We start from the raw sequence: 25,935 nt of genomic DNA on the forward strand, positions 1-25,935 counted from the left end.
AAAAATAAAACTGTCCACTTATCTTTGCCCCGCTGTCGATGATGGAAGGAAAACATTTCACGAACGAACTGCATAACGTGTGGAGGATGAAAATAAATATTTTGCATTTGATTCTTTTTCGATCAAGCTGTGAAAATTTTTCTCCCTTTCTCCCTTTCTCTCTCTCTCTCTGTTTTCATTTTTGAAGAAAAGACAGGGAAATCAGATCCTTCTTTAGAAAGCTACAGGATATTGGAAACGGGCCAAATGGAAGGTTGTGATACGCTCAGTTTCCAAAGCTTTCAAAAAGGATGGTTCAAAAGCTGAAATTGATATCCCGGGGTGGGGGGGAAAGAAGGAAAGTATAGAGACAGAAAACTTTCTGCTGCTGTGACAAAGTACAACAAAGGATCCAGTCTGCCATAACTTTTTGATAATTCTTTAACTGACAACAATAAGCGTAGAAATTAAGAGTATTTGGCTAGGTGTCAGAAGAGAAGGCTCAGCTCCCTGTTTGATCACAGCACTATCACTGATGCTTACTTCAATCACTTTGAGGTGGGTATGTAGCAGGGATGGGCTGCTGAGGGTTCACAGGGATTTGGGGGAACCTCTAGCTAAGATTCTGTGCAGTTCGGAAAACCCCTAAATCCCATGCTTGGCTGGCCACGCCCATGCCCCTCCCAGGAGTCACCACACAGCCCATTTTGGATGCACAAGGCGCGTGTGGAGGCTCAGGAAGGGTGAAAAACAGGCCTACCGGAAGTTTGGGAAGGCCAGAAACGGGCCCGTTTTTGGCCTCCAGAGGGCCTCTGGAACCTGGGGAAGTATTTTTGCCCTCCCGGAGGTTCGAGAAAATGTTCCAGAGCACGGGTCTCCAAACTTGGTCCCTTTAAGACTTGTGGACTTCAACTCCCAGAGTCCCTCAGCCAGCAAAGCTGGCTGAGGAACTCTGGGAGTTGAAGTCCACAAGTCTTAAAGGGACCAAGGTTGGAGACCCCAGCTCCAGAGCCTGTGGAGGGCAAAAACATGTCCCCCCTGCCGTGGTGCAGAAGGCCGACTAGGCCATGCCCACCATGGCCACGCCAACCCAGCAACCAGGCAGAGAACCCCTTGCTAAAGTTTTTGAAGCCCACCCCTGATATGTGGGCAAAACACAGGAGAAAGGTGTCATGCCCCCTTCAAGAGACTGAATCCGTGGGGGAAGATGAGCTGGAACGAAAGTCAACAGAGATCAAGAGGGCAGCGCCTTGGAGGAAACTGGGGAAGGGCAAAGTCAGTCCAGGCAAGGCTTTTCGGGATTAGAAAGGGCTTGTAGACCTGGAGGAGCAGGAGAGACAGAGCTCAGGCAAAGAGCAAGGACCACCCCCTCCTGATCTTAGAGCACGCAGAGAAGAGAGAAAGCGAGAACAACACAGACTGAGCCAGCTGTGAGGGAGGAAAGGGCTCTGTCCTCCTTCACAAGGCACACCTGGGGACTGAGATGTAAGGAGGTGCTGGTGGAAGAGGCATTTGTCAGGAACAAGCATGGAATATTTGGAGCCGTGTGTGCCCTTGCCGATGCCTGGAGATTACTGTGCTCTGTTTTGTGGGGCTTGCCTGGTTTGGCTGCTTTGCTGAACTTCTTGTTCTGGTTACTGTTTGGCTAACCTGGCTTACTGGGCTGCTGGCCCTGGTTACTGTTTGGCTAACCTGGTTTACTGGACTGCTGGCCCTGATTACTGTTTGGCTAACCTGGCTTACTGGACTGCTGGCCCTGGTTACTGTTTGGGTAACCTGGCTTACTGGACTGCTGGCCCTGGTTACTGTTTGGGTAACCTGGCTTACTGGACTGCTGGCCCTGATTACTGTTTGGGTAACCTGGCTTACTGGACTGCTGGCCCTGGTTACTGTTTGGCTAACCTGGCTTACTGGAGTACTCGCAGCCAGAGGCTGTTGAAGGTGCGTGTGACAGCTTTACTCCAGGACTTGTAGCAAACATGGGGATGTTTGGGGACAAAGTTGGAGCACTAAAGGGGAGAGACCTGTTCTCTGGTTGTGTTGCGTTTGTGCCATGCCCTAGGTCATTACAAAAGGAGTACGGAGGAAGAATACGAAAACACAAACTTTACATTGATATGCGATTTTAGCAGTTAAAAAAACAACAACCTGCACAAGATTCTCGTTGCTTCCCGCATTATATGCAACAAGAAAAAGAAGTGGAAAATAATATTTCTCTGTTCCTTAAGGAAATAAACAGCTATCTATCCAGAACCCATGTTTGCAGGGGAATAGAAGAAAGACAGACATTACGCATTAGGAGGGATTTTCTGATGATCAGAAATACCAACTGGTGGAAGAGGTTGCCTCTTTGAAGTGACATGTTTATCTTCACTTGGGGGGGGATGTTTTTTCAGAAATAAGCCATCTCTCCAAGATCTTGCTCAGATAGAATGTTTGAGATCCAGTCTCCTGAATCAAAGGATCTTTTGTAACTTAAAACCGAGGCCTCCAAATTTAACAACTTTAAATGTTGTGGACTTCAATTGCCAGAATTCCCCAGCCAGCAGTAGAATTCTGGGAGTTGAAGTCTCCAGGTCTTAAAATTGGTGTCAGGTTTTCTTGTCTTCCTCCATCTTCCCTGAGTCTTCAAGCTGCCTGGTTTCAGATCGACGTTTGGGGCTCAGGACCCTGGACAGCGCCCCGGTATTCAGGCAGTTGGTTGAATTTTAAAGCAGATTTAAGAGCCCCCCTGAATAAATCATAATCCAATTTGTGTAAATGAGCAGGGAGGTCATCCGAAGGATAGGGAAACAGTATCATCAGTATGCCGATAATCTCCGGATCTACATTTCCAGCCCTTGTGAGTCATGACACCTTTGCTGAATGAGTGCTTGGAGGCAGGAAGTCTCTGGATGGGGAGAAACTGGCTTTGGCTCAACCCTGGCAAGAAGGAGAGTCTATGGGTCTTTGCCCCCTTCCCTGGCACAGAAGTTATGTCATCTTTGACTTTCAAGCTGGTCTGCAATGTGAGGGCTCCTCCTTGGCTCACAAATCCTGCTTGAGGAGCAGGTAACAGCCATGATTAGGGCGTCTTTGTACAGATTTGTGTGTGTATCAGTTACACCATTTCCTGGACCAGGGGGCCTTGCTCAGGGTCACTCGTGCCTTGATCACTTCCTGCTTGGATTACGGCTTTACATGGGGCTGCCCTTGAAGAGTGCCTGGAAGTGACAATTGGCCCAGAATGTGGAGAGGTACCGAATACTATTAAGAACACGAGAAGTAATAGTATGCTTTATGCTGCACTGATAAACCACACTTGGAATACCGATCATGGGGATGCTACAAAGTTTGGAAGTGTGAGAAATGGTCACAAGTCACATTTTTTTTCAGTGGTGGTGTAACTTTGAATGGTCACCAAATGAACTGTTGTAACTTGAGGATTTCCTGCATTTAGCAATAGCAATAGTACTTAGATTTATATGCCACTTTGTCACCGTGCTTTACAGCCCTCTCTAAGCGGTTTACAGAATCAGCCTCTTGCCCCCCAACAATCTGGGTCCTCATTTTACCCACCTCGGAAGGATGGAAGGCTGAGTCTAACCTTGAGCCTGGTGAGACTCGAACTGCCAAACTGCAGTCAGCAGAAGTAGCCAGCAGTACTGCACTCTAACCAATGTGCCACCATGGCTCTTTAGCTGACCGGGATAAGGTTGTGTAGTCCTACCTTAGTAAAGAAAAAAATCAAGTTTCTAGTTCTTACCGTTTGTGTAAGGGTTAACTGTCTTCTTATTCGTCATGACTCGTGCTGTTGCATTATTTACCTAAGCACATAGAAGACAAGAAATCAGTACCACTTCTTCAAGATTAAAAAGGTCCATGATAGTAAATGAATGCATGCTTTATTTTTTGGCATTAGTCATGTTTAAAATGCAATTTAATTTATTTTCCCCAAATTAACAAATAATAATAATAATAATAATAAAACTAATAAAAGGCAGGAGGCGCATAACAAAATCATACGATTTATAATTACATTTACTCTCATTATCGTTTTATAAAACTTACAAATCATTTCAATAAAGTAACACCATTTCCTTTAAAGTTTAATAAAGAGACATTAAAAGCAAATTAAAAGGCTTTGCATAATTGAAGATTTAAGAGCATGCTTTTTTTAAATATTCCATGGTAACACTGAAAACGATAAAATATTTAAAAACAGAACATTTAAAAAAAACAACCCCAAATGTATGAAAGAGCATGCAGTGGAGTAGAAAGGGGAAAGAGACAAGGTACGCAGGGGGAAAACGTAAGTAACATCAAAAAAGAGAACGAAAAAGTTAAAAAAAAAGAGAGAGAAGGACAAATCTTAGCAGTGTGCAACATAACCCTTTGAAAATGTACCATTGGAAAAGCAACATGTAGCATTCAACACTGGGGGAACATGAGCCTCGTTTATTCATTGCAAGGAAACTAACAAAACCATTCAAGCTTTCAAAAACCACAGCTAACGAAAGGATAAAAAAGAGGGTGCATTATTTAACACAATATGGAATTAACGATCTGAGTAAGATGTGCACAAAATTCATATCCTTAAATTCAGTCAGTGTCTCCAAGCCTTGCTTAAAACGGACACTCATTGACAGGCGTACCGAGATATAGAGATAGAGATATAGAATAAGAATAAAAAAATAAAAAAATAAAAATAGAGAGCATCAAGAAAACTTAAGACGACAAGTCAAAAAAATTCATGTGGTAGATATCAGCGCTTTAGAAAAGATACGTGAAACGGTAGATGGACTTCTCCACTTACCAGTCAACACCATCGCCAGCATGGGGCATGTATACAGTTACCATGGTTACTGAGATGGTGAGGGCCCTAAGAGCTACCGCCGAAACGGGAGAATGGGAAAGGCAAAATATGCAACATCTTACTCAAAAACGACAGCAATTTTCAATTGGTTTTTTCTTTCTTTCTTTCTTTCTTTTTTCGCTTTTAAGATTCTAACAAATACAATTCAGGCAGTGTTGAATTGGATCCAGTGGTTTAAGGATATATAGATAGATAGATTTATCTATAAATCGTTATCTGCAATGAGATTATCACTCTTGGGAGTGAAAATTAGAAGGAACTTTAAACCTTCTGAGAACTTAGCTGGGCATTTGTCCAAAATGGAAACAAAAGTCCATGTTTGTTTGCTTGCTTGCTTGCTTGCTTGCTTGTTTGTTTGTTTGTTTGTTTGTTGAATCTAAGTGAACCACTTTTCAAATGAGAATTTTTCTGGGGTAATTAGCCAAAAGATAATTTGGAAAGCCACTGTAAATCCTGCATCAAACCTGCAACGAAAAGAAAAGGAGGAAAAAAACGAAAAGAAATAGAATTCCCAAATAAAGGTTCAAACAAACAAACAAAAAATGTTAAACACACACACACGCACACAAATAAAATAATGCCTTATTGTTTTGCTTCAACATTTAATTTTGAAAGTTTTTCCAATTTTTATTTTTTTTAAAAAAATCTATTGCACCCATCAACTTACAAAACCTTTCAAATCATAGCACGGTATTAAAGCTCATCAAACGTCTGGCATACAATTTTCTTTTTCTTTTTTTTTTTAAGCTGTAATTACGATGGTTAAAGAACAAAAACTGAAAAAGAAATGTAAAAAAAATATATACGTACGGAAAGGAAATCATAAAATAACCAAACCAAGTTAGGCCAGGTGTATATATATATATATATATACATATATACATATATACATATATAGATACATATACATACCTACATACATATAATGTATATATATATATATAAATGTACAATATTGTATCGTATTATATAATAGGTCATAATCGTAACTATATATAACATATTCCATATATATATGTGTGTGTGTATATATATATATATATTTATATATGTTTTCTGAGGTTTTCGCGGGTGTTTGTATGTAGGTCTTTGGTTATTCAGGTTTTCTCCCGCGTAAAATTAGAGGTTTAAAATTAGAGCAATTTTAAACGAAGCTGAAGCCAGAAGATGACGAATGAGACTTTGTCGAAACGTCGCCAAGACACCTCTAATTTTATGCGGGAGAAAACCCGAATAACCAAAGACCTACATATTTATATATATATATATATATATATAAAATATCTCAATGGGAAGGAAAAAAGGGAAACACAGAAGAGACATTAATGATGGATCTGAAACAACGAATGAGAGTGAGGCAAACATTTATAAAAAAGATGAAAAGGAAAATATTTTGAACATGCACCTCGATTTTACGGCCCTCTACCACGGTGCCGTGTAATTTCTCCCTCGCCTTTTCCGCATCAGCACTATTTTCGAAAGTAACGAAACCAAATCCCTGCATGCAGGTGGGAAGAGGGAAAATAACATGCATATCATTATTTCAGACAACCACTTCTTTGCTCAAGTTTCTTTCTTTCTCTCTTTCTTTCTTTCTTTCTCTCTGCCTCCCTTTCTTTCTCTCCTCTCTCTCACTCCCTCTTTAATTTAAACTGGCTCTCATCTCTGTCTTCATTTCTGTAAACATGCAAATTAGAAAGAAATTATAATCATACCCAAGATGTGCAATTAAATAAAGCAACCAATGTCAACAACTTTTTAAAATCTTTCTTTTCACGAGTTAGTTTATCGTCTCCTGAAGAAGATCAAAGAATTGAACACCAAATACCTTTCATTTTTTTTTTCTCTAAATTTTCACTACAGGGGAAAAGAAATCTAATAAAAAAAAAGAAAAAACAAAACAAGTTCAAATCAATGGAACCATGTCATCACATTGAAAACAAAACTAAGAAAAAAATTGATGAGAGAGAGGGAAAAAAATGTGAATTCACTTTTTAAGGGCATGAAGATCTGATCAACAGAATAATAAACTTTGTGCAAATTAAAATGTGGGTACCGATTTCAGCACTCAATGCAAACCCAATTGAATATATTGGCTAGTTCGATGTGTCATTGTGGAGCAAAATAATAATAATAATAATAATAATAATAATAATAATAATAATAATAATAATAATAATAATAATAATAATAATAATAATAATTTCTCACATGCAACACTGGAGTTGTTTATAATTGGGATGTCATCTACTGTATTTACTTCTTTTGGTCTTAAAGAAAATAAAATGAGAGGAGGGGAAACAAAGAAGAAGGAAACAAACAAACAAACAAAAAAGAACTACCAACAAAACAGAATTGGGTTTGAAACTAAACATAACCTTTCTACATTTAATATAATCATGTAATATGAATAAATAGTTAATACAGTTCGGAGAGCAAATAATCATTCCTGAACGATATCTGCAGTGCTTTTCATTCAATGATAGTAGACATTTTTCACAAGGTTGACTCAAATACAGTTTGTGTTCTATATGCAGCGAAATGTTGAAACCAGGTTTGTTTGCCCGTCTCCTGAAAATAAATTTGAGAGCTCACTGTCAATCAGGAAGAACACTGGGTTTTGTTTTATCCAGCCAATGAACAGATTCAGAATTTTGAGAACGCTCTGACCAAGGGGCTACCATGAGATGCTTGAACATTTACGGATGGGGATTACAATAGACCAAAGTCTCAAAAGGAAATGTGTGAAGCAGTAGTGGGCTTCAATTTTGGCCGCTACCAGTTCGCTCGTGGGCGCGCGCTTGCTTGCATTCGCACGAGATGCTTCTGCGCATGGGCAGAAGCTTCTGCGCATGCGCAGAGACGTCCAGGCAGGTGGGTGGAGCTTCCCGCCGCTGCTGCTACTGGTTCGCCCATACTGGGGGGAACTGGTAGCAAGCCACCACTCCTTTGAGGTAATTGTCTCCCATCCCGATAACCGAAAAATGTGGTCTATTCATAATCCTATGGTTTTCTTTCCATTTTTGTTGTTGTTGTTGCAGCTGTTCTGAACAGGTGGACCACTCGAAAGAAAGCATTGCATGGAAGCCCACCAACAATTTACCAATTTGCAACAATTTTTTTTAAGAATGTAATGAGGTCTCTCTGGAATTTATTATTTTGATTCCCCCCCCCCCAAAAAAACCCCAAGAAGCTGATCATTTGCAATTGGCTAGCTTCCCATTTAACATTCTAGAATTTTTTTTAAAAAAAAAAAAGGGGGGGGGGAGACACCAAAGTTGAATCTGCCCAATTTGTGGGTGGAGAAATTGGATAGATAGTATCTCTGCATTGCTGCAGGGTTAAGGAAAACTCTTAATAACTTGAAGATATTGCCCAAGATCACAGCCCTGCATATATTAATTGCGTGGGTGAGGAATCCTCAGAAAATGAACAACCAAGTTCAGAAAAAAAAATTCTGTGCTGCCTTCCTGAGCTACACATATTTTCTACCATTGCAGGGAAAAATTCCCTCCATAACACGGGTGCAAAACTCAAGGCCAGTGTGGGGGGCGCAGATCTGGCCCGCGGAGTGCTTAGTTCTGGCCCACGGGACTATCCTGGAAACAGCGAAGGACCGGCCTGCAATGCCTCTGCCAGCAAAAACAGAGTTCGGAAGGGACACACGCGACCCTCCCGAGCTCTGTTTTTGGCTACGATGGCCTCCTGCAACCCTCTGCCATCCAAAACGGAGCTCGGGAGGGCCGCACGCAGCTCTCCCGTGCTCCGTTTTTGCTGGCAGAGCGCTCGGACCACCACAGGCACCCCTGATACGAGTGACATCAAGCTGGCCATGTCCACCTTGGTCACGTCCACACACACACACACCCCAAGGTCAAACACAATCCTGATGCCCCCTCAATGAAATCGAGTTTGACACCCTTGCTCCATAACGTCTGAAAGTAGGATTTTATTTTTAGAAGCTGATTTCTGTTTTTCCAACATGTGGGAAGCCAAGGGGAGGCTGCAGACCCCTGAAGACTTGGTTATGCAGTTCAAGATGAAACACACTGTTCTGACTCAGCCTTCGTAAGTAGCGATAAGCTGTTTATCCGCAAGCAAAACAACCCCCGTTATAAAAGCAGGGCAGTAACAGTCTTTTATTCATGTGGATAAACAACAAATCAAATGTAAGTAGTCCCAACAAATCTAGTTCTCACCAAGGAATCCAAATTGCTTGCTGTATACTAGAAGAGGAACAGTTGTCTGTGACAACCGGCCACTCCCAAATCCCTCGTATTTATTTCCCAGCCAGGATGGGGCTGGCTAGCGTCTACATCTTCCTTTCCCTGAGAGCCAGCTTATTGTTTTCCTTTGCTCTCCTCTCCTTTCCTCTCTGCGCATACACATATCTGGGATGGGCCTCATCTGTTCCTCCCCCTCACTAAGCTCAGGCCCTGAAGACAGCTGCCTCTCTACCTGGGGGAGGACAGAAGGCTTTGCCTCTGTGTCTGATGCTGTTTCCTCATCATTCCTTCCGAGCCTTCCAAAGGCTCTGAAGCTGGCCCAGGCTCTCTCTCAACCTCCTACTCGTCTGACTCTGCAGCTAGCTGTGCTGGCCACAACATATACACACGTCTTCTTGGTTGCTAAATAAATGTAAAAACATCCCATTCAGCCAATAACCATTTCTTGGAAAAAGTTTCATCAGTCCTGATGAGAGCTGATTTTTTTTTAAATGCAGATTTTTTTTCTCCTGCTCAAATAGACGAATATAGAGAAATAGGGTAAAGGATCTTGCCGAATTGACTGTATTTCTGTGGTTAACTCATAGCTTATGTCTGTTCTCCTCTAAGGAGGAGATGTTGGCATTTCACGCTTGGTTCACGCCTTGGTTTATATGATGTAAGGAAGTCCAAGGTTACCTTCATCAATTCACTGCATATCAGAACAATTCATTATTCATTACTAGAATTTGCTTACAGTATTATGCTTGGGGTGAGTAGAAAACATTTGCAGGTTGCCCATAATGGAAATAAAAGGCCATCTCTAAATGTATTGGCCAATGTATTCCCACCAAATTCTTACCACCCATATCCAATACGAGTAATCATGGATGATGACAAACATTGATCTACCATGCTGTAGCCATTTCTCAAAGGAGCAGCAAATGGAAGATTTTTGTCTTGGCAACAGCACATATTAGATCCCTTATTTATTTCAAAGGAGGCAGCAGAACTGAGGGCTGGCTTTCCATGGAAGTAGAATGCTCACTTCTTGATTCTCCTCAAATAGACTATCACTAGAACAAGGGAAGGATACATTCTTCAACTGAGAATATCTTCATTTGATCCACTGAGAATATTTTCTAACACAAATTGCTGCTTTAGCAAATAGATATATACACAGAAACACAGAGACACATACACACAAAAAACAAATTCATTTCCTAGACCAAAACATTATCTATCTATCTATCTATCTATCTATCTATCTATCTATCTATCTATCTATCTATCTATCTATCTATCTATCTATCATCATTGTCTGACTATCATCTATCATCTAACATATCTATCATCTATCTATCTATCTATCTATCTATCTATCTATCTATCTATCTATCTATCTATCTATCATCTATCTATCTTCTCTCTATCTATCATCATTGTCTGACTATCTATCATCTATCATCTAACATATCTATCTTTCTTTTTTCTTTTATCTATCTGTCTATCTATCTATCTATCATCTATCATTTCTCTCTATCATCATGTCTATCTATCATCTATCTATTTCTTTCTTTCTTTCTTTCTTTCTTTCTTTCTTTCTTTCTTTCTATCCATCCATCCATCCATCCATCCATCCATCCATCCATCCATCCATCCATCCATCTCTCTAATTATCTATTTAAGTCTCTCTCTCTCTCATCTATCTATCTATCTATCTATCTATCTATCTATCTATCTATCTATCTATCTATCTATCTATCTATCTATCTATCTATCTATCTATCTATCTATCTATCATCTATCTATCTATCTATCTATCTCCATCCATCCATCATCCATTCATCCAGTTCTACTTTTGATGAGAGGACAAAAGATAGATAAAAGTCATAATAGCATGGAAGGAAAAAAAACAACACCCAGATTTTGCCTACATGCTATTATGGAGAACATGATATATTTTCTCAAAAGATGTAAACCAATGAGAGGTTTGCCAAACAAATTATATGTCAATACATTATTGTCATGTCTTTGTGCTGGTTGATCACTAAATCACTAAAATGATGGAGAAGAACTCAAAATTTATAAATCCGTTTTGTCATATCTTCTTCTTTTTTTTTAGTGGGATCTTTATTCTGGAAGAGAACCAGCTCACTTTGATGTGGAGACCTTTTTGCTTGGGGTCTTTTCCACTTTGGGAGACAGGTAAGATGTTCCAAAGTGATTTGGCCTCACTACTAGGCATTGGCAGGATGAATTGATAAATTGCATAAATCTGTTTTGTTTATTTTCTTATTAGTTTTGGGAAAAACCATCCCAAAGATTGGGATGGAACACAAGAATCTAGTGGGGTGCCAGAGTTCGAAATAAGCCTCCCAGCAGAATCAGAACTCCAAGGCTGACATGTTCCTCAAAGTACAGATTTATTAGGTAGGTCAAATTGACACATCTGGGGCAGTGGTGGGATTCAAATAATTTAACAACCGGTTCTCTGCCCTAATGACCGGCTGGGTGGGCGTGGCCATGGTAGGTGTGGCCAGGGGGGGCGTGACAGGCAGCACTCGGCCTCCTGAACCCCCCGGGAGCAAACGTGGGCCGCAGGGGGGGATGCACCACACTCCCTCCTGCACCCCATTTTGGGCCTAGGAGGCCTCCCTGAAGCCTCCTGGGAGCAAAAATGGGCTGCGTGTGTGTGTGTGTGTGTGTGTGTGTGCCATACTCCCCGTGCCCCATTTTGGGCCTAGGCCTCCCTGAAGCCTCCTGGGAGTGAAAACGGGCTGTGGTGGGGGGTGCTGCACACCCCGTGCCCCATTTTGGGCCTGGTAGGCCTCCCTGCACTTCCCTGGGAGCCAAAATGGGGTGCGTGGGGCGAGGCAGGAAGAGGTGGGGCCAGCCAGCACTTTAACTATCAGTTCGCCCGAACCAGCAAGAGCCGGCTGATTCCCACCACTGATCTGGGGAAACCCGACTCTAAAGCCCTCTTGGGTTTGCCCCATAGTTAAAATTGCAATTTTCCTTCCTCGGCTCAAGCAGTCCATCACATGGCCCAAACAGGTCACAGTCCAAAGTTTATCTGGACTCGCACCCCGCCTTCTTGCACCTGGTGGGAATGTCCTTGGATCTCAGAGGAAAGAATTTTATTTTGGTTACAATCCCTTTGCTATCTCGACCTTCCTCCCACCCACCTTCCATTTGCACGGCCTCCGCTGTGGCAGCCCTGAAGGTGCCAGGAGAAAAATGGCTCCAGGGCTGACACATGGGGAACAATTCGAGTTGGAGGACCCTTAAAATTCTATGGGATGGTGCGATGGGATTTCCCTTCTTGAGAGTCTGCTGAGTTTTCCCATACTCAGCAGCCACACTGACTAGACATGTGCCAGTGAGAAAATGATCTTTCCCCATGACGCTTCCTTGCAATGAACTGAGGTTCTCTAGGGACCCTTGAATAAATCTGACTACATTTTAAGACTTTGGGGGATATTAAAAAGATGAATAGCAAGGAGATTTGCACAACTCTAATTATTCTCCACTGAAAACATTATTTTATTTTATTTTTTAAAAAACTCCCTGTAATGTTTCCCACCTGATTTTACAGAGAGCAAAGATTTGGGGGAGGGGGGGCAGGGAGGAACAGGGTAGGAATTTAATCTTTATTTGATCTGGCAGTTTTGCCTTCTAATTCTTAATAGTCATATCTGATTTGCCCCCAAGCTTAAGTTAAGTGGTGTTTTACTTCAGAGAAAGAGATCTTGACTCTCTCTCTATGGAGATGCTCAGTCATCCAGGTCACAGTTTGTTTCAAAGGTGAGTTGTTTTTTTCCATAAGGCAACTGGACTGTTTAGCTGAGCAATGTGATCTATGCAATGCAATGCAATGGGACGTGTGCAGATATACACATTGGTGAAACAAAACAAAACAAAACAAAACAAAACAAAACAAAAACCCTTTCCCAAACACATGGCACAACATAGAACAAACCCACCAGGATTGGATTCAGCAGTCCATCTGCATTTGAAAGACAAAGGCAATGGTTCAGTTGGTTCGGGCCGGTTCGGGTGAACCGGTTGTTAAATTGCCGTCTGGCCTCACCCCTCCCCACCCCTTCCAGGAGTCCCCCCAGTGGCCCGTTTTTGCTTCCAGGAGGCTGCAGGAAGGCCTACTAGGCCCAAAATGGGACATGTGGGGGTGCTTCCCCATGGCCCATTTTTGCTCCTGGGGGGTACAGGAGGGTGAGTGCTGCCTATCACACCCCTGGATACACCCACCCAGCTGGTCATTAGGGCAGAGAACTGGCTGTTAAATTATTTGAATCCCACCACTAGACAAAGGCCACTTTTTTGAAGACAGCAAAGTCCACATTCTGAACAGAGAGGACCACTGGTTTGAAAGAAGGGTAAGAGAGCCCATTTATATCAACAATGAGCAGCCCTCTGTCAACTAACGGGGAGGAACAAGATACCCCCAGTCTCCAGTCTAAAACACTGCGCTCTCACCAGTTCCAAGAAGATTCCACAACCAAGTGTATTCTGATTCAGGTGACCCTGAGGGCACAGATAAACCGCCAAGTGGCTTCAAGAGCTCTCAGGGAGAGTGCTAACGACCAGAGGACTGTAAACTGATAATAATTAGGATCCTTCCAACGAAGGATGAAGCTTTTTAGATGAGAAGTGAAACATTGTCTTCTCCTTCTTTCTCAAGGAAAAAAACAACAACAGCAGCAGTCCAGTTGCTTTTTGAAAAAAGCATCATTGAGTGACACTTCTTGGCTTTCATGTTTTTCTGAACATCAATTAACTTTTTTTCCTTTTTGGTACTTTTGAGTAGGGATGAAATGCTCCCGGTTCTGACCGGATCTCGTGATCTGGTAGCAATTGTGGCTGGTGGTTCGGCGATCCGGTAGCAATCGCCGAACCACCGGCGACACCTGCTGCCCGGGTGTCATTACTTCCCGGTTTTAACCAGGAAGTAATGTGTTTTTTACCTTCTGCGCCAGTGGTGGGTTTCAAAAATTTTTACTACTGGTTCTGTGGGTGTGTGGCTTGCTGGGTGTGGCTTGGCTTGGTGGACGTGGCTTGGTGGGCAAGGCAGGGGAAAGATACTGTAAAATCTCCATTTCCACCCCACTCCAGGGGAAGGATTCTCCATTCCCTCTCCACTCCAAGGGAAAGTTACTGCAAAATCCCCATTTCCTCCCGATCAGCTGGGGCTTAGGAGACAGAGAATAGATGGGGGCAGGACCAGTCAGAATTTTTACTACCGGTTCTCCGAACTACTCAAAATTTCTGCTACCGGTTCTCCAGAACTGGTCAGAACCTGCTGAAACCCACCTCTGTTCTGCGCATGCGCAGAAGGGTTTGCGCATGCGCAAAAGGTCTGCGCGCGCGGCGTGTGGACTTCCAAGCTGTTAAGGAAGTTGATCTCACCCTTGCTTTTGAGTCTGTTTTGACTCCTGGAAACTGCCTGGATGAATCCCTGCAGTTTTCTCAGCAAGATTTCAGAAGTGGCTTGTCCTTGCCTCCTTCGTAGGGCTGAGAGGGAATGACTGGCCCAAGGTCACCCAGCTTGTTTTGTGACTCACCGTCTCTCAGCTTCTAGCCTCAGGTTTTAAACTCTACACCCAGCTGGCTCTCATCCATTAGCAATATCCCATAATTTATTATTATGTTCCTTACTGTGGGACACATCTTCAGACAGCCCTCCCACATTTGCTGCCAGCAATGAAATGAATACCTCAGCTGTGACAGCACAACTTGGAAGCCCCATCTACAAAATATTCTCCAGTTGGGAGACCTGGACTCATGTTTTAATGAAAAAAATTACTAATCCAATAACTCACCCTTCCAAAATGTATTTAGCATAATACTTTAAGCAATTTATACCAGCTCTCTTTATACTTTGGAACAGGTCGGACCTGGCAGCTTCAACTTCCAAATTTACCATTTTGACAGAAAAAAAATGTGACATTTCCTTGATATCAAAGCAAAAAACAAAAACAAAGGAAGAGAAACAGAACATGTTCACACCATGTACATCAAGGACATTGTGATATAACAAGGAGACATTGGCAATATCATTTTAAAACTTTCGACCCTCAAAGAGAGCTACATGGCTTGGTTCTCTAAGAGACAGGCGTTGGGAATTTGAAGGAAAGCCATTACGTGTCTGTAACCTTGACGTGTAAACTTCTGAGGGGATGGATAGAGAGCTGAAAACCTTGAGATGGTGGATCCTTGGTGCTCTCTGAGTTTGGTGGTTTTTCTGGCAGACGTTTCATTACCAAACTAGGTAACATCATCAGTGCTTGGTGATGGTGTCACCTAGTTTGGTAATGAACCGTCTGCAAGAAAGCCACCAATCTCAGAGGACACCAAGGATCCTACAAGGTCAACTCTTGAGCTACATATATCCTATTCTATCAAAACCTTGAGACTGGGCGATGGACAATAACCCCAAAGCAAAATGCACAGACTCATGAAAATTTCTCCGGTGGGGCAGAGATCCTCCAAATCCTAACAATGGCCTGAGAAAAATCTCAGCTTGACCTCAAAGGATCCAGGGATTCAAATTACTATACAGGTAATCCTTAACATATGACCGCAATTGAGCCCCAAATTTCTGTTGCTAAATCGAGACATTTGCTAAGGGAGTTTCACCCCATTTTATGACTTCTCTCACCACAGTTGTTAAGGTAGTGACACGGTTGCAAAGTGAATCAGGCTACCCCTTTAACGTTGCTATCAGAAAGTCACCAAAGGCGATCCCATATACCATATTTTGCCAAAAAAAGAGGTTGAAAATCTGGGTGGATTTTATACTCCGAATGTAGCCCCACCCAGCTTCTCAAACGAAGAAACGAAGCTTCAGAAAAGAAGCCCCCAGATACAGCTTCATAAAGAAAGCCCCCAAACAGAGCTTCAGAAAAGAAGCCTCCAAACAGAGCTTCAGAAAAGAAGCCTCCAAACAGAGCTTTAGAAAAGAAGCCTCCAAACAGAGCTTCAGAAAAGCAGCCCCCAAACAGAGCTTCAGAAAAGAAGCCTCCAAACAGAGCTTCAGAGGCTTTTTTTCTGAAGCTGTTTTGGAGGGTTTCAGAGGCAGGAAAAAAAGTTTTTTTCTGAAACAGAGTTTCAGAAGTTTCAGAAGCAGGAAAAAAAAAAAGCCAAAAAAAAAGCAAGGCACAGAGTTCACAACCAAGGAACCTGTTGCTAAAATTCACCTCTGGGAACAGCTGATTGGGGGTATTCCGGAGGCCGATCCACCTGCCAATCAGCTTTTTTTCTTATTTTCCTCCCCAAAAACAAAGGTGCGTCTTATACTCCGAAAAATACGGTAACTGGGGTACTGCGACCATCATAAACACATGCCAGTTGCCAAGCCCCCAAATTCTGATTAAATGGGGACGCTGAAATGGTATGAAAAACAGTCAGAAGTCATTTTTACTCAGTGCCTTTGTAACTTCAAACAGTCACTAAACAAAAGGCTGAAAGTGAAGGGCTCCCTGTGTTTCAGACAAGAAGCAATCTAATTAACAGTAGTCTTTATGACCAGTTATTCAGAGACTGTTCAAAGTTACGACCACCGCCCCCCCCAAAAAGGGACACATGCAGTGGTGGGATTCAAATAATTTAACAACCGGTTCTCTGCCATAATGATTTCTTCCAACAACCAGTTCACCAAACTGCTCAGAAAGTTAACAACCGGTTCTCCCGAAGTGGTGCGAACTGGCTGAATCCCACCACTGGACACATGACCTAGATTGAAAATTCCAATAATGTGACCAAACTTAGAGCGCTTGGCAATGCAGAATAGAATAGAATAACAGAGTTGGAAGGGATCTCTAGTCCAACCCCCTGCTAAGGCAGGAAACTCTAGACCAGTGATGGTGAACCTTTTAGGCACCATGTCCCCAAACTGCATCCATGCGCATGCCCAAACAGAAAGGTGCACGCACGGGCAGTCATGCGTGTGCGCATACACAGACATTCTTGCATGCGCAGCAGAGACCAGCTGGACAGTGGTCAGGCGGGGCTTCCCAACACCGGGAACTAAGAGCTAAGATCTTCTTCTTTCGTGAGAAGCTCCTGTTTCGTTGTTTGCAGGGAAACAGAAGCTCACGAAAGAAATGCCATGGAGGTCTGACCTCGGGCAATGGCACATGTGCCAGCAGAGAGGGCTCTGCGTGCCACCTGTGGCACGCATGCCGTAGGTTCGCCATCATGGCCCTATACCATGTCAGACAAATGGTTATCCAACGTCTTCTTAAAAACTTCCAATGTTGGAGCATTCACAACTTCTGGAGGCAAGTTGTTCCACTGATTCATTGTTCTAAACTGTCAGGAAATTTCTCCTTAGTTCTAAGTTGCTTCTCTCCTTGATGAGTTTCCACCCATTGCTTCTTGTTCTACCCTCAGGTGCTTTGGAGAACAGCCCGACTCCCTCTTCTTTGTGGCAGCCCCTGAGATATTGGAACACAGCTATCATGTCTCCCCTAGTCCTTCTTTTTGTTAAACTAGACATACCCAGTTCCTGCAACCGTTCTTCATATGTTTTAGCCTCCAGCCCCCTAATCCTCTTTGTTGCTCTTCTCTGCACTCTTTCCAGAGTCTCCACATATTTTTTACATTGTGGTGACCAAAACTGGATGCAGTATTCATCCAGCTGCAGTTGCCTTTATGGCCATTTGCAGGGTCCCACACTTACTTCCAATTTTGGGGCAAAACCATGCCCTTAGCAAACCACTAGTTCTTCTAAGGCCTACAGTATTTGCTTAAGGACCATGGCAATTCACTTCACAACTATCATGTTCACTTAACAACTGTCACAAAAGAAGTTTATAAAATCAGGTCATCAGGTGATGTGACTGACCTGTTTTACGATCATTACAATATATGATCATAACGGGAAGGCTCCATTACAGTTGTTATGTCAAGGACTACTTATAAAGTAGTCTCTCTTATAGGATTAATGATTAACTAGGCAGCAAGGAGAATCCTGTGAGCCTCACTGATTAATTATATTTGGGCAACCAAATTTTTGGGGTTGATAGATGATATCTAAAATAAATATAGTACAGGTTAAATGAGACTGGAAGGGTTTTAGAGCAGGGGTCTCCAACCTTGGCAACTTTAAGACTTGTGGACTTCAACTCCCAGAGTTGCTCAGCCAGCAAAGCTGGCTGAGGAACTCTGTAAGTTGAAGTTCACAAGTCTTAAAGTTGAAGTCCACAGCAAAGCTTTGCTGGCTGAGGAATTCTGGGAGTTGAAGTCCACAAGTCTTAAAATTGCCAAGGTTGGAGACTCCTGCTTTAGAGGGAGCCAAAAAAACTCTGTACATATGTTGAAGTTATATGCAAAGCACAAAGGGGTGGTGTTTTTATTGTGCAGTCACAACTGTCATCTTGAAGTTTTTGATCCACACCCCAATAAATAGCCTTGCGAGGTGTGAGTGAAAAAGCTTATGTCTGCACTCCACTGGATGGATAATTTATCAATCTAGCCGCATGATCTAATATAACATAATAACAGTATAATACAGTGTAGAAAAATGGGCCGACTATATATGTGGGTTCAAATGGAAATTAAGTGTGTGATGCGAGTGTCAGGGAAAATATTTCACCTTTCAAATTAGGACAACGAAAACATCTCTTTAAATTCAGAAACAATTTTCACTCAACATGCAAACGCTGGCAATTTCATAATTCATCCTTGATCGAGTAATTGCTTCAGAAGATATTAAATTATATTATTTGCTTCCATTTCAAGAGCAGCGTATCTGTTCTAATGACCCATCTCTCCTCACTGCAAGCTTGAACTAATCTCACAATGAATATGGCAATTATTGGAGATGGGAAAGGAATTCAGCAGACAACATTTGATGATATTTAAAAGCAGAAAGCAGTATTCCTATTTAACCAGTGGCAGCTTATTTTAGTTAAAATTAGCCTTTGTAAGGGGCTCCGAATTAGATCAATAAATTTCATGCTGTTTGGGTAAGTGACATCCCTCATCCCCTCAAACACCTGAGCGTTGTAGGTGTTTCTGTTAAAAGAGCTACTTAAGGAGGTTTTAATACTGTTGTGTATTTGCTTCCTCTGATTTTTTCAGTAAACACTTTCAATCCATTTAACATTTCCACAAGTGTATTCAGTTGCTTACCTTTGAGCCTCGCTCATTAAAAATAATTTCAACATCTAAGATTTTACCAAATTGCTGCAAAGAAACAGAAAAATTGCATGAGCATTGGTTAAAGAAAAAAAAAAGTCACGAGAATCATTTCAATTTGCATGGAAGGAACATTTCTTCATTTTAAGCAATGTTTACCAAGGGAAACGAACGGAATACTTAAAGGCTTGCATGTTTATGCAAACTTTTAAAGGGAGGCGTGATTGGTATCAATATTACCTTCCTTAAGTCCCAGGTAAAATATCTTATTTTGGCCATTTTCATAATTGGGATTGTTTTATTAAAGCCATTGGAGCCTTCTAGATAACACAATTCATAATTCATAATTTTTGTTGTTGAATTTTTAATTCCAAATTATTCGGAACATTTTTTTTTTACATTTTTATAAAGATCATAAGACGAAGGGCTAAGCAAAAATATTCTACCCGTTATATATTTTAAATTATTTACTCCATCCTCTCTTCCAAACAGTTTCCCATGAAAACATTTTAACATCCATATTGAACAACCCCCCCAAAAAACAACAACATAACATCCATATTTTTTTATCTTCTTGTGACATTGTAGGCAAACATCCGTTTCTATTTTTTTTTTTTTAGATTTTGCCAAGAGCAGTATTTAGTTTAATCACTCTTACTTCTCTGATACATTTAAATACGCATGGCTATATAGTTTTCCGTTCTTTGTGCTTCCCTCCTATTTCTTCCCTTTAATTAAAAGCAAAATAACATAACAAGAAGTTAATCAAGACATTAAAATAATTAAAACAGCACCTGGATGGCAGAGGTAAGATTAATTAATAAGCATCATTGCAGCATAAATAAAAAAAAAGTTGGTATCCTTTGCAGATTGCAAGCGGCATCTGGTTTAAAGAATGTCCTCTAAAAAGTGAATGAGCTCAAGGCAAAAGCTACATTTGCTTTGATTAACATTTATTTTAAATGAAAATTAAATAGGATTCAATACATGAATAGAGCTATAGTTCCCATCTGTCACATTAGGGATTGCCGTTTCTCAGGAGACTGTAGATGGGATCTATGGGGTATATTCTCTCATAGGAGATATTTGTCCCTAAAGTTGCAAATTATAGATCCTTGTAAAGGAAGACTGCATGGTAATTTTGAAGTTAGGCAGATGTGTCGCTCACAAACTGGTAGATAACAAACTCATGGCTGGCTTGGTGAGGAGAATAGAATAGAATAGAATAGAATAGAATAGAATAGAATAGAATAGAATAGAATAGAATAGAATAGAATAGAATAGAATAGAATAGAATGATAGAGTTGGAAGGGACCTTGGAGCAGTGGTGGGTTCCTACTGTTTCGCCACAGTTCGGACGAACTGGTAGCAGCAGCAGGAGGCTCCAACCACCCACTGGACGTCATCAAATATGGTCTGCACAGGCGAACCGGTAGCAAATATAAGTGAACATTGGAGGTCTTCTAGCCCAGCCCCCTGCTTAGGCAGGAAACCCTACACCACTTCGTAAAACATCGTAAAAACTTTCAGTGTTGAAGCACTCACAACTTCTGGAGGCAAGCTGTTCCACTGATTAATTGTTCTAACTGTCGGGAAATTTCTTCTTAGTTCTAAGTTGCATCTCTCCTTGTTTAGTTTCCACCTATTGCTTCTTGTTCTACCCTCAAGTGCTTTGGAGAACAGCCCGACTCCCTCTTCTTTGTGGCAGCCCCAGAGATATTGGAACACTGCTATCGTGTCTCCTAGTCCTTCTTTTCATTAAATAGACATACCAAGTGTCTGCAACTGTTCTTCATATGTTTTAGCCTCCAGTTCCCTAATCTTCTTTGATACTCTTCTCTGCACTCTTTTTTTTTTTTGTAGGAGATCAATGTTTTTCAGCATCTTCAAGACAAACAAACTACGTTTTCCAAAATTTCCAGGCTAGCTGAAATCCACACATCTGAAAGTTGTTGAGGTTGAGAAACACTGCAGTAGATGAATAATTTGTGAGAGGGCTTTTGGCGAAGATTTACAGATCCCACATCGAAAAGGCAATTTATTAATTTTGTGAATCAAATTGACTGTCCAGATTGGATCACTGATTCGAACTGTCAGATCAAATGGGTTGCCTCCCAATACCACCTGAACATTTGGTGGCTCTTGTCAAATTGAATGAACTTGTCTGAGTCAGATTGATTTGACAATCCAGACTGAAAACTAGGAACTGAGTCAATTCAAAGCTGATCCAGTCAAACAGACAATTTGTAGTACATCTAACTGCCACAGTCCTTCTTTACGGCTTCCGAAGCCACAATGCTCTCTCTCTCTCTTCAATCATTGCAACCTGTGTTTTCTCTGCTGCCCAATGAATCTGTAGAATATTTGGTGCTCTTTCAATAAAGGTTCAGTAATTTTGAGAAGCCATAGCAGGAGCTGAACGGCCCAATTTTAGGAACAACATATTAATTGTCATTGTCAGGGTAATGAAGGTTTAAAGCTCACCAACCACTGTAAGGCTGTGGGCCAGGATGAGTCAGCAGGGTTATTGCCGCTTTAAGACTGAGAATGAGTCAGCAGAGTTATTGCCGCTTTAAGTAGCTGTCTATATAAGGGAGGCCATTACAGGGTGTCTCTCTCTCTCTTCGTGTATCTCTCTCCTCATCGTGTTCTATCTGCATTGTAGCTCTCCATGTAGAGTTGAAGATTGATTGATTGCCTGAGATGTGCCTACACGTGTATGACTGTACATAGATGTTGTGACTCCAGCCCCTGAACCTGGCCCCATGCCCGAAAGTGACTCAGGAAGTGAGGGGGAAGGGTCGGTACGGCTTACCTCGGGAGCACCGATTCCTTTGGCTCGGCTCCAGGAGCCAGAACCAGGCCAGTCGGAGGACATAATGAGGCCGTCATCCCCTGATTCCTCCCTTCCCCAGGCTACACCTTCAGACCCAGCTGATAATAATAATCAAGCTTGGATTGACCCGCACTTCAGAAGATTAGAGAGGCGGCATCATCAAAAGGAAGGGTGGGGCAGGATCCCCACCCCACAGGATATATAAGGAGCTTTGGGACTGCTCTCACTCCACAGGAAGCAAAAGTTTAGCTGATCCGTTTCAAAAAGAGCTGAAAGTCTTGCTACATGAGTCATTTGTTTGAACTTTGGCAGGCAGCTGCGATTATTCTGCCAGGACTGATAAGAGCTGTGAATCCGCTGGCTGAAGGCCAACTCGTGGGTCTGAAGTGGGGAAGGAGACAGAACAATAGAAGTCTTGTATGTAAACCACTGTTTGTAATGACAAAACCTCTGTGTTCCTGCATTTTGCTCCTGAGTTGTCTCAAAATAGTAGTCACACTGTAAATACTCTGACAGTTCTGCATTTCTGACACTATTGGTGAAGATCACCCTCTGTTTTGCAGAGTTTCACCAAAAACAATATTTAATTTAGTGAGTCTTACTTCTCAGATATTGTCCTCCGTTGTCTTCTTGATCTCAAACAAGGTATCCCATTTCTCCAGGTAGGTCACAAAGCAGCAAAACATAAAGGCAAAAACTGCCTGCCAAAGTTCAAACAAATGATTCATGTAGCAAGACTTTCAGCTCTTGCAAGGCAATCCAACCGGTCAGTCCTAGAGGAGATCAACCCTGACTGCTCTTTAGAAGGCCGGATCCTGAAGATGAAACTCAAATACTTTGTCCACCTAATGAGAAGGAAGGACTCGCTGGAGAAGAGCCTCGTGCTGGGAACGATTGAGGGCAAAAGAAGAAGGGGACGACAGAGAACGAGGTGGCTAGATGGAGTCACTGAAGCAGTTGGCGTGAGCTTAAATGGACTCCAGAGGATGGTAGAAAAACCTGGAGGAATGCTGTCCACGGAGTCTTGATGGGTCGGATACGACTTTGCAACTAACAACAACTCCTGTCACACACATGTTCTTGCCCCTGCTTGAATGCTGTTGTAAAAAAGAAGACCGTGTTGGTTTTTTTGGAGCATTTTCTGGTTTACACATGATTGTGTAACCACCTGGTATTCCAAGGGGCACCTCCGATTGTCAATTTGTAGTAACAGAACCGGGAATAGCTTCAGATCATGCATGCTTATTTCTTTTCAACACGGCTTTCCCCTCGGAAGAAATAAGAATGGTTTATCTTTTTATGAGTGTCTATGTGTGTGAAAGAGAAAGTCTGCACTCAGCTCCTTGTGTGTGTAATGACAGACACAATTCATCCATGCTATTTTACAATAACAGAATAACAGAGTTGGAAGGGACCTTGGAGGTCTTCTAGTCCAACCCCCTGCTCAAGCAGGAGACCCTAGACCATTCCAGACAAGTGGCTGTCCAGTCTCTTCTTAAAAGCCTCCAGTGATGGAGCACCTACAACTTCTGAAGCTGTTCCTCTGCTTAATTGTTCCTGCTGCCAGGAAGTTTCTCCTTAGTTCTAGGTTGCTTCTCTCCTTGACTAGTTTCCATCCATTGCTTCTTGTTCTACCTTGTGGTGCTTTGCAGAATAGGTTGACCGCTCTGCTTTGTGACAATTCCTTAAGTTTTTTTTTTTTTTGAATTTATATCCCACCCTTCTCCGAAGACTCAGGGCGGCTTACACTGTGTTAAGCAATAGTCTTCATCCATTTGTATATTATATACAAAGTCAACTTTTATTGCCCCAACAATCTGGGTCCTCATTTTACCTACCTTATAAAGGATGGAAGGCTGAGTCAACCTTGGGCCTGGTGGGACTTGAACTTGCAGTAATTGCAAGCAGCTGTGTTAATAACAGACAGACTTAGTCTGCTGAGCCACCAGAGGCCCTTAGTATTAGAAGACTGCTACCATGTCACTCCAATTCTTCTTTTCATTCAACTGAATGGTTGCAGGAATTGCTGCAACCATTCTTCATATGTTTTAGCCCCTAGTCATGTTTGTTGCTGTTCTCTGCATTCCTTCTAGAGTCTCAAGATCTTTTTTTATAATCTGTTGAGCCAAACTGGATGCAATATTCCAGGTATGGTCTTACTAAAGTTTTACAATGTGGTACTAATACTTTTCGAATGATTTTGTTCCCTTTTGGTTTTCTTCCCCAAGAATCAAAAGTAAATTAAAAATTCAACACTGCTTTAATTTATTAAATTATGTGGGGGGGAGGGGTTGAGTAGGTGTAGAGCTTTCTATCAGGTTCGCCTGATCCGCCAGTTGCGCCCCTTCCTGGACCGGGATGCCCTATGCACGGTCACTCATGCTCTCGTTACCTCTCGTCTGGACTATTGCAATGCTCTCTACATGGGGCTCCCCTTGAAGAGCACCCGGAGACTCCAGCTAGTCCAGAACGCGGCTGCGCGGGTTATTGAGGGAGCAGTTCGGAGCTCCCATGTAACACCTATCCTGCGCAGACTGCACTGGCTACCTGTTGTCTTCCAGGTGCGCTTCAAGGTGTTAGTTACTACCTTTAAAGCGCTCCATGGCTTAGGACCAGGATACCTACGGGACCGTCTACTGCCAACGTCTATCTCCCAACGACCAGTGCGCTCTCACAGAGAGGGGCTCCTCAGGGTGCCGTCAGCCAAGCAATATCGGCTGGCAGCCCCCAGGGGGAGGGCCTTCTCTGTGGGGGCTCCTACCCTATGGAACGAGCTTCCCCCTGGATTCCGACAAATACCTGACCTTAGGACCTTCCGCCGCGAACTTAAAACCTACTTATTTCGTCTTGCTGGACTCGCTTAAATTTTATATTATTAAATTGATTTATGGGTTTTAAATTTTTTAGTAAATTTTAGAGGGAATATTTTTATCTATAAGTAGCCAAATTAAATAGGTTTTTTAAGGGTTGTTTTTAGTTTTGTATTGTTGTTTTCTTTCTGTATTTTATTTGTGGCTGTACACCGCCCTGAGTCCTTTGGGAGAAGGGCGGTCTATAAATAAAAATATTATTATTATTATTATTATTATTACCATGTTTCCCCAAAAATAAGACCCTGTCTTACATTTTTTTTGAACCCTGAAATAAGCACTTGACCTTATTGCCATGTGCTCAAAAGCCCGATTGGGCTTATTATCAGGGGATGTCTTGTTTTTTTTGGGGGGGGGGGAACAGGGTATTCAATCTGTCAGAATGGGACGCAGGACTAGCTGTGTTGGATCAGTAGAGCTGATCTTTCAGCATTTTCCATGAAACTAGTAAACATCGGGTGGATTTATTTATTTATGAAACCCAAAATTCTCCAAGCGTTTCCCAAGGGCAGAATTTTCTCTTCAGCAACAGAAGCACCGCTTACTAGTACTGAAAAAAAAAAAGCTTTCGGATGCCTTTTACCGTAACAACTAGTAGATTGCAGAAAAATGCAGAAAGATCTGTAAAATGAAAAAATGGGACCTTGGCAGAGATAAAGCTGGCCATTTTTCGCACAAATAAAAATGGACGTTCCACATTCAACTCGGGAAAACTTTATGGGCGTCCTCTTGCCTTTTGAAAGGGTTTCCAAAGCAACTAATGTGTCTTGTAACACATTGAAGAGACTCACAGAAAGATAAATACTGAGGCATGAGAAAATGGAGAAATCATCTTAAGAACAGTTCATTTTCCTAAATGAGCATTGTAATTGCTCCAGAACAGAACAGAATAACAGAATTGGAAGGGACCTTTGAGGTCTTCTAATCTGACCCCCTGCTCAAGCAGGAAACCCTATACCATTCCAGACAAGTGGCTGACCCGTCTCTTCTACAAAACCTCCAGTAATGGAGCACCTACAATTTCTGGAG

General features: G+C 42.1%; 1 protein-coding gene across 3 annotated transcripts in view; it reads right to left on the bottom strand.

The window, feature by feature from the left end:
• RBFOX1 (RNA binding fox-1 homolog 1) overlaps positions 1-25,935 on the bottom strand; it is a 634,773-nt gene that overhangs the window by 181,218 nt on the left and 427,620 nt on the right. For 2 of the 3 annotated variants that reach the window (XM_058157659.1, XM_058157658.1), the window contains exons 4-6: positions 19,195-19,248; positions 6,240-6,332; positions 3,725-3,785 (exon numbers count right to left, since the gene is read on the bottom strand). In XM_058157659.1, coding sequence (XP_058013642.1) covers positions 3,725-3,785; positions 6,240-6,332; positions 19,195-19,248 — 208 coding nt within the window. The remainder of the gene's footprint in view (positions 1-3,724; positions 3,786-6,239; positions 6,333-19,194; positions 19,249-25,935) is intronic. The other variant, XM_058157660.1, reaches the window with a different exon arrangement.

Source organism: Ahaetulla prasina, chromosome 14 (genome assembly GCF_028640845.1).
Source record: "Ahaetulla prasina isolate Xishuangbanna chromosome 14, ASM2864084v1, whole genome shotgun sequence".
NCBI lineage: Eukaryota > Metazoa > Chordata > Lepidosauria > Squamata > Colubridae > Ahaetulla > Ahaetulla prasina.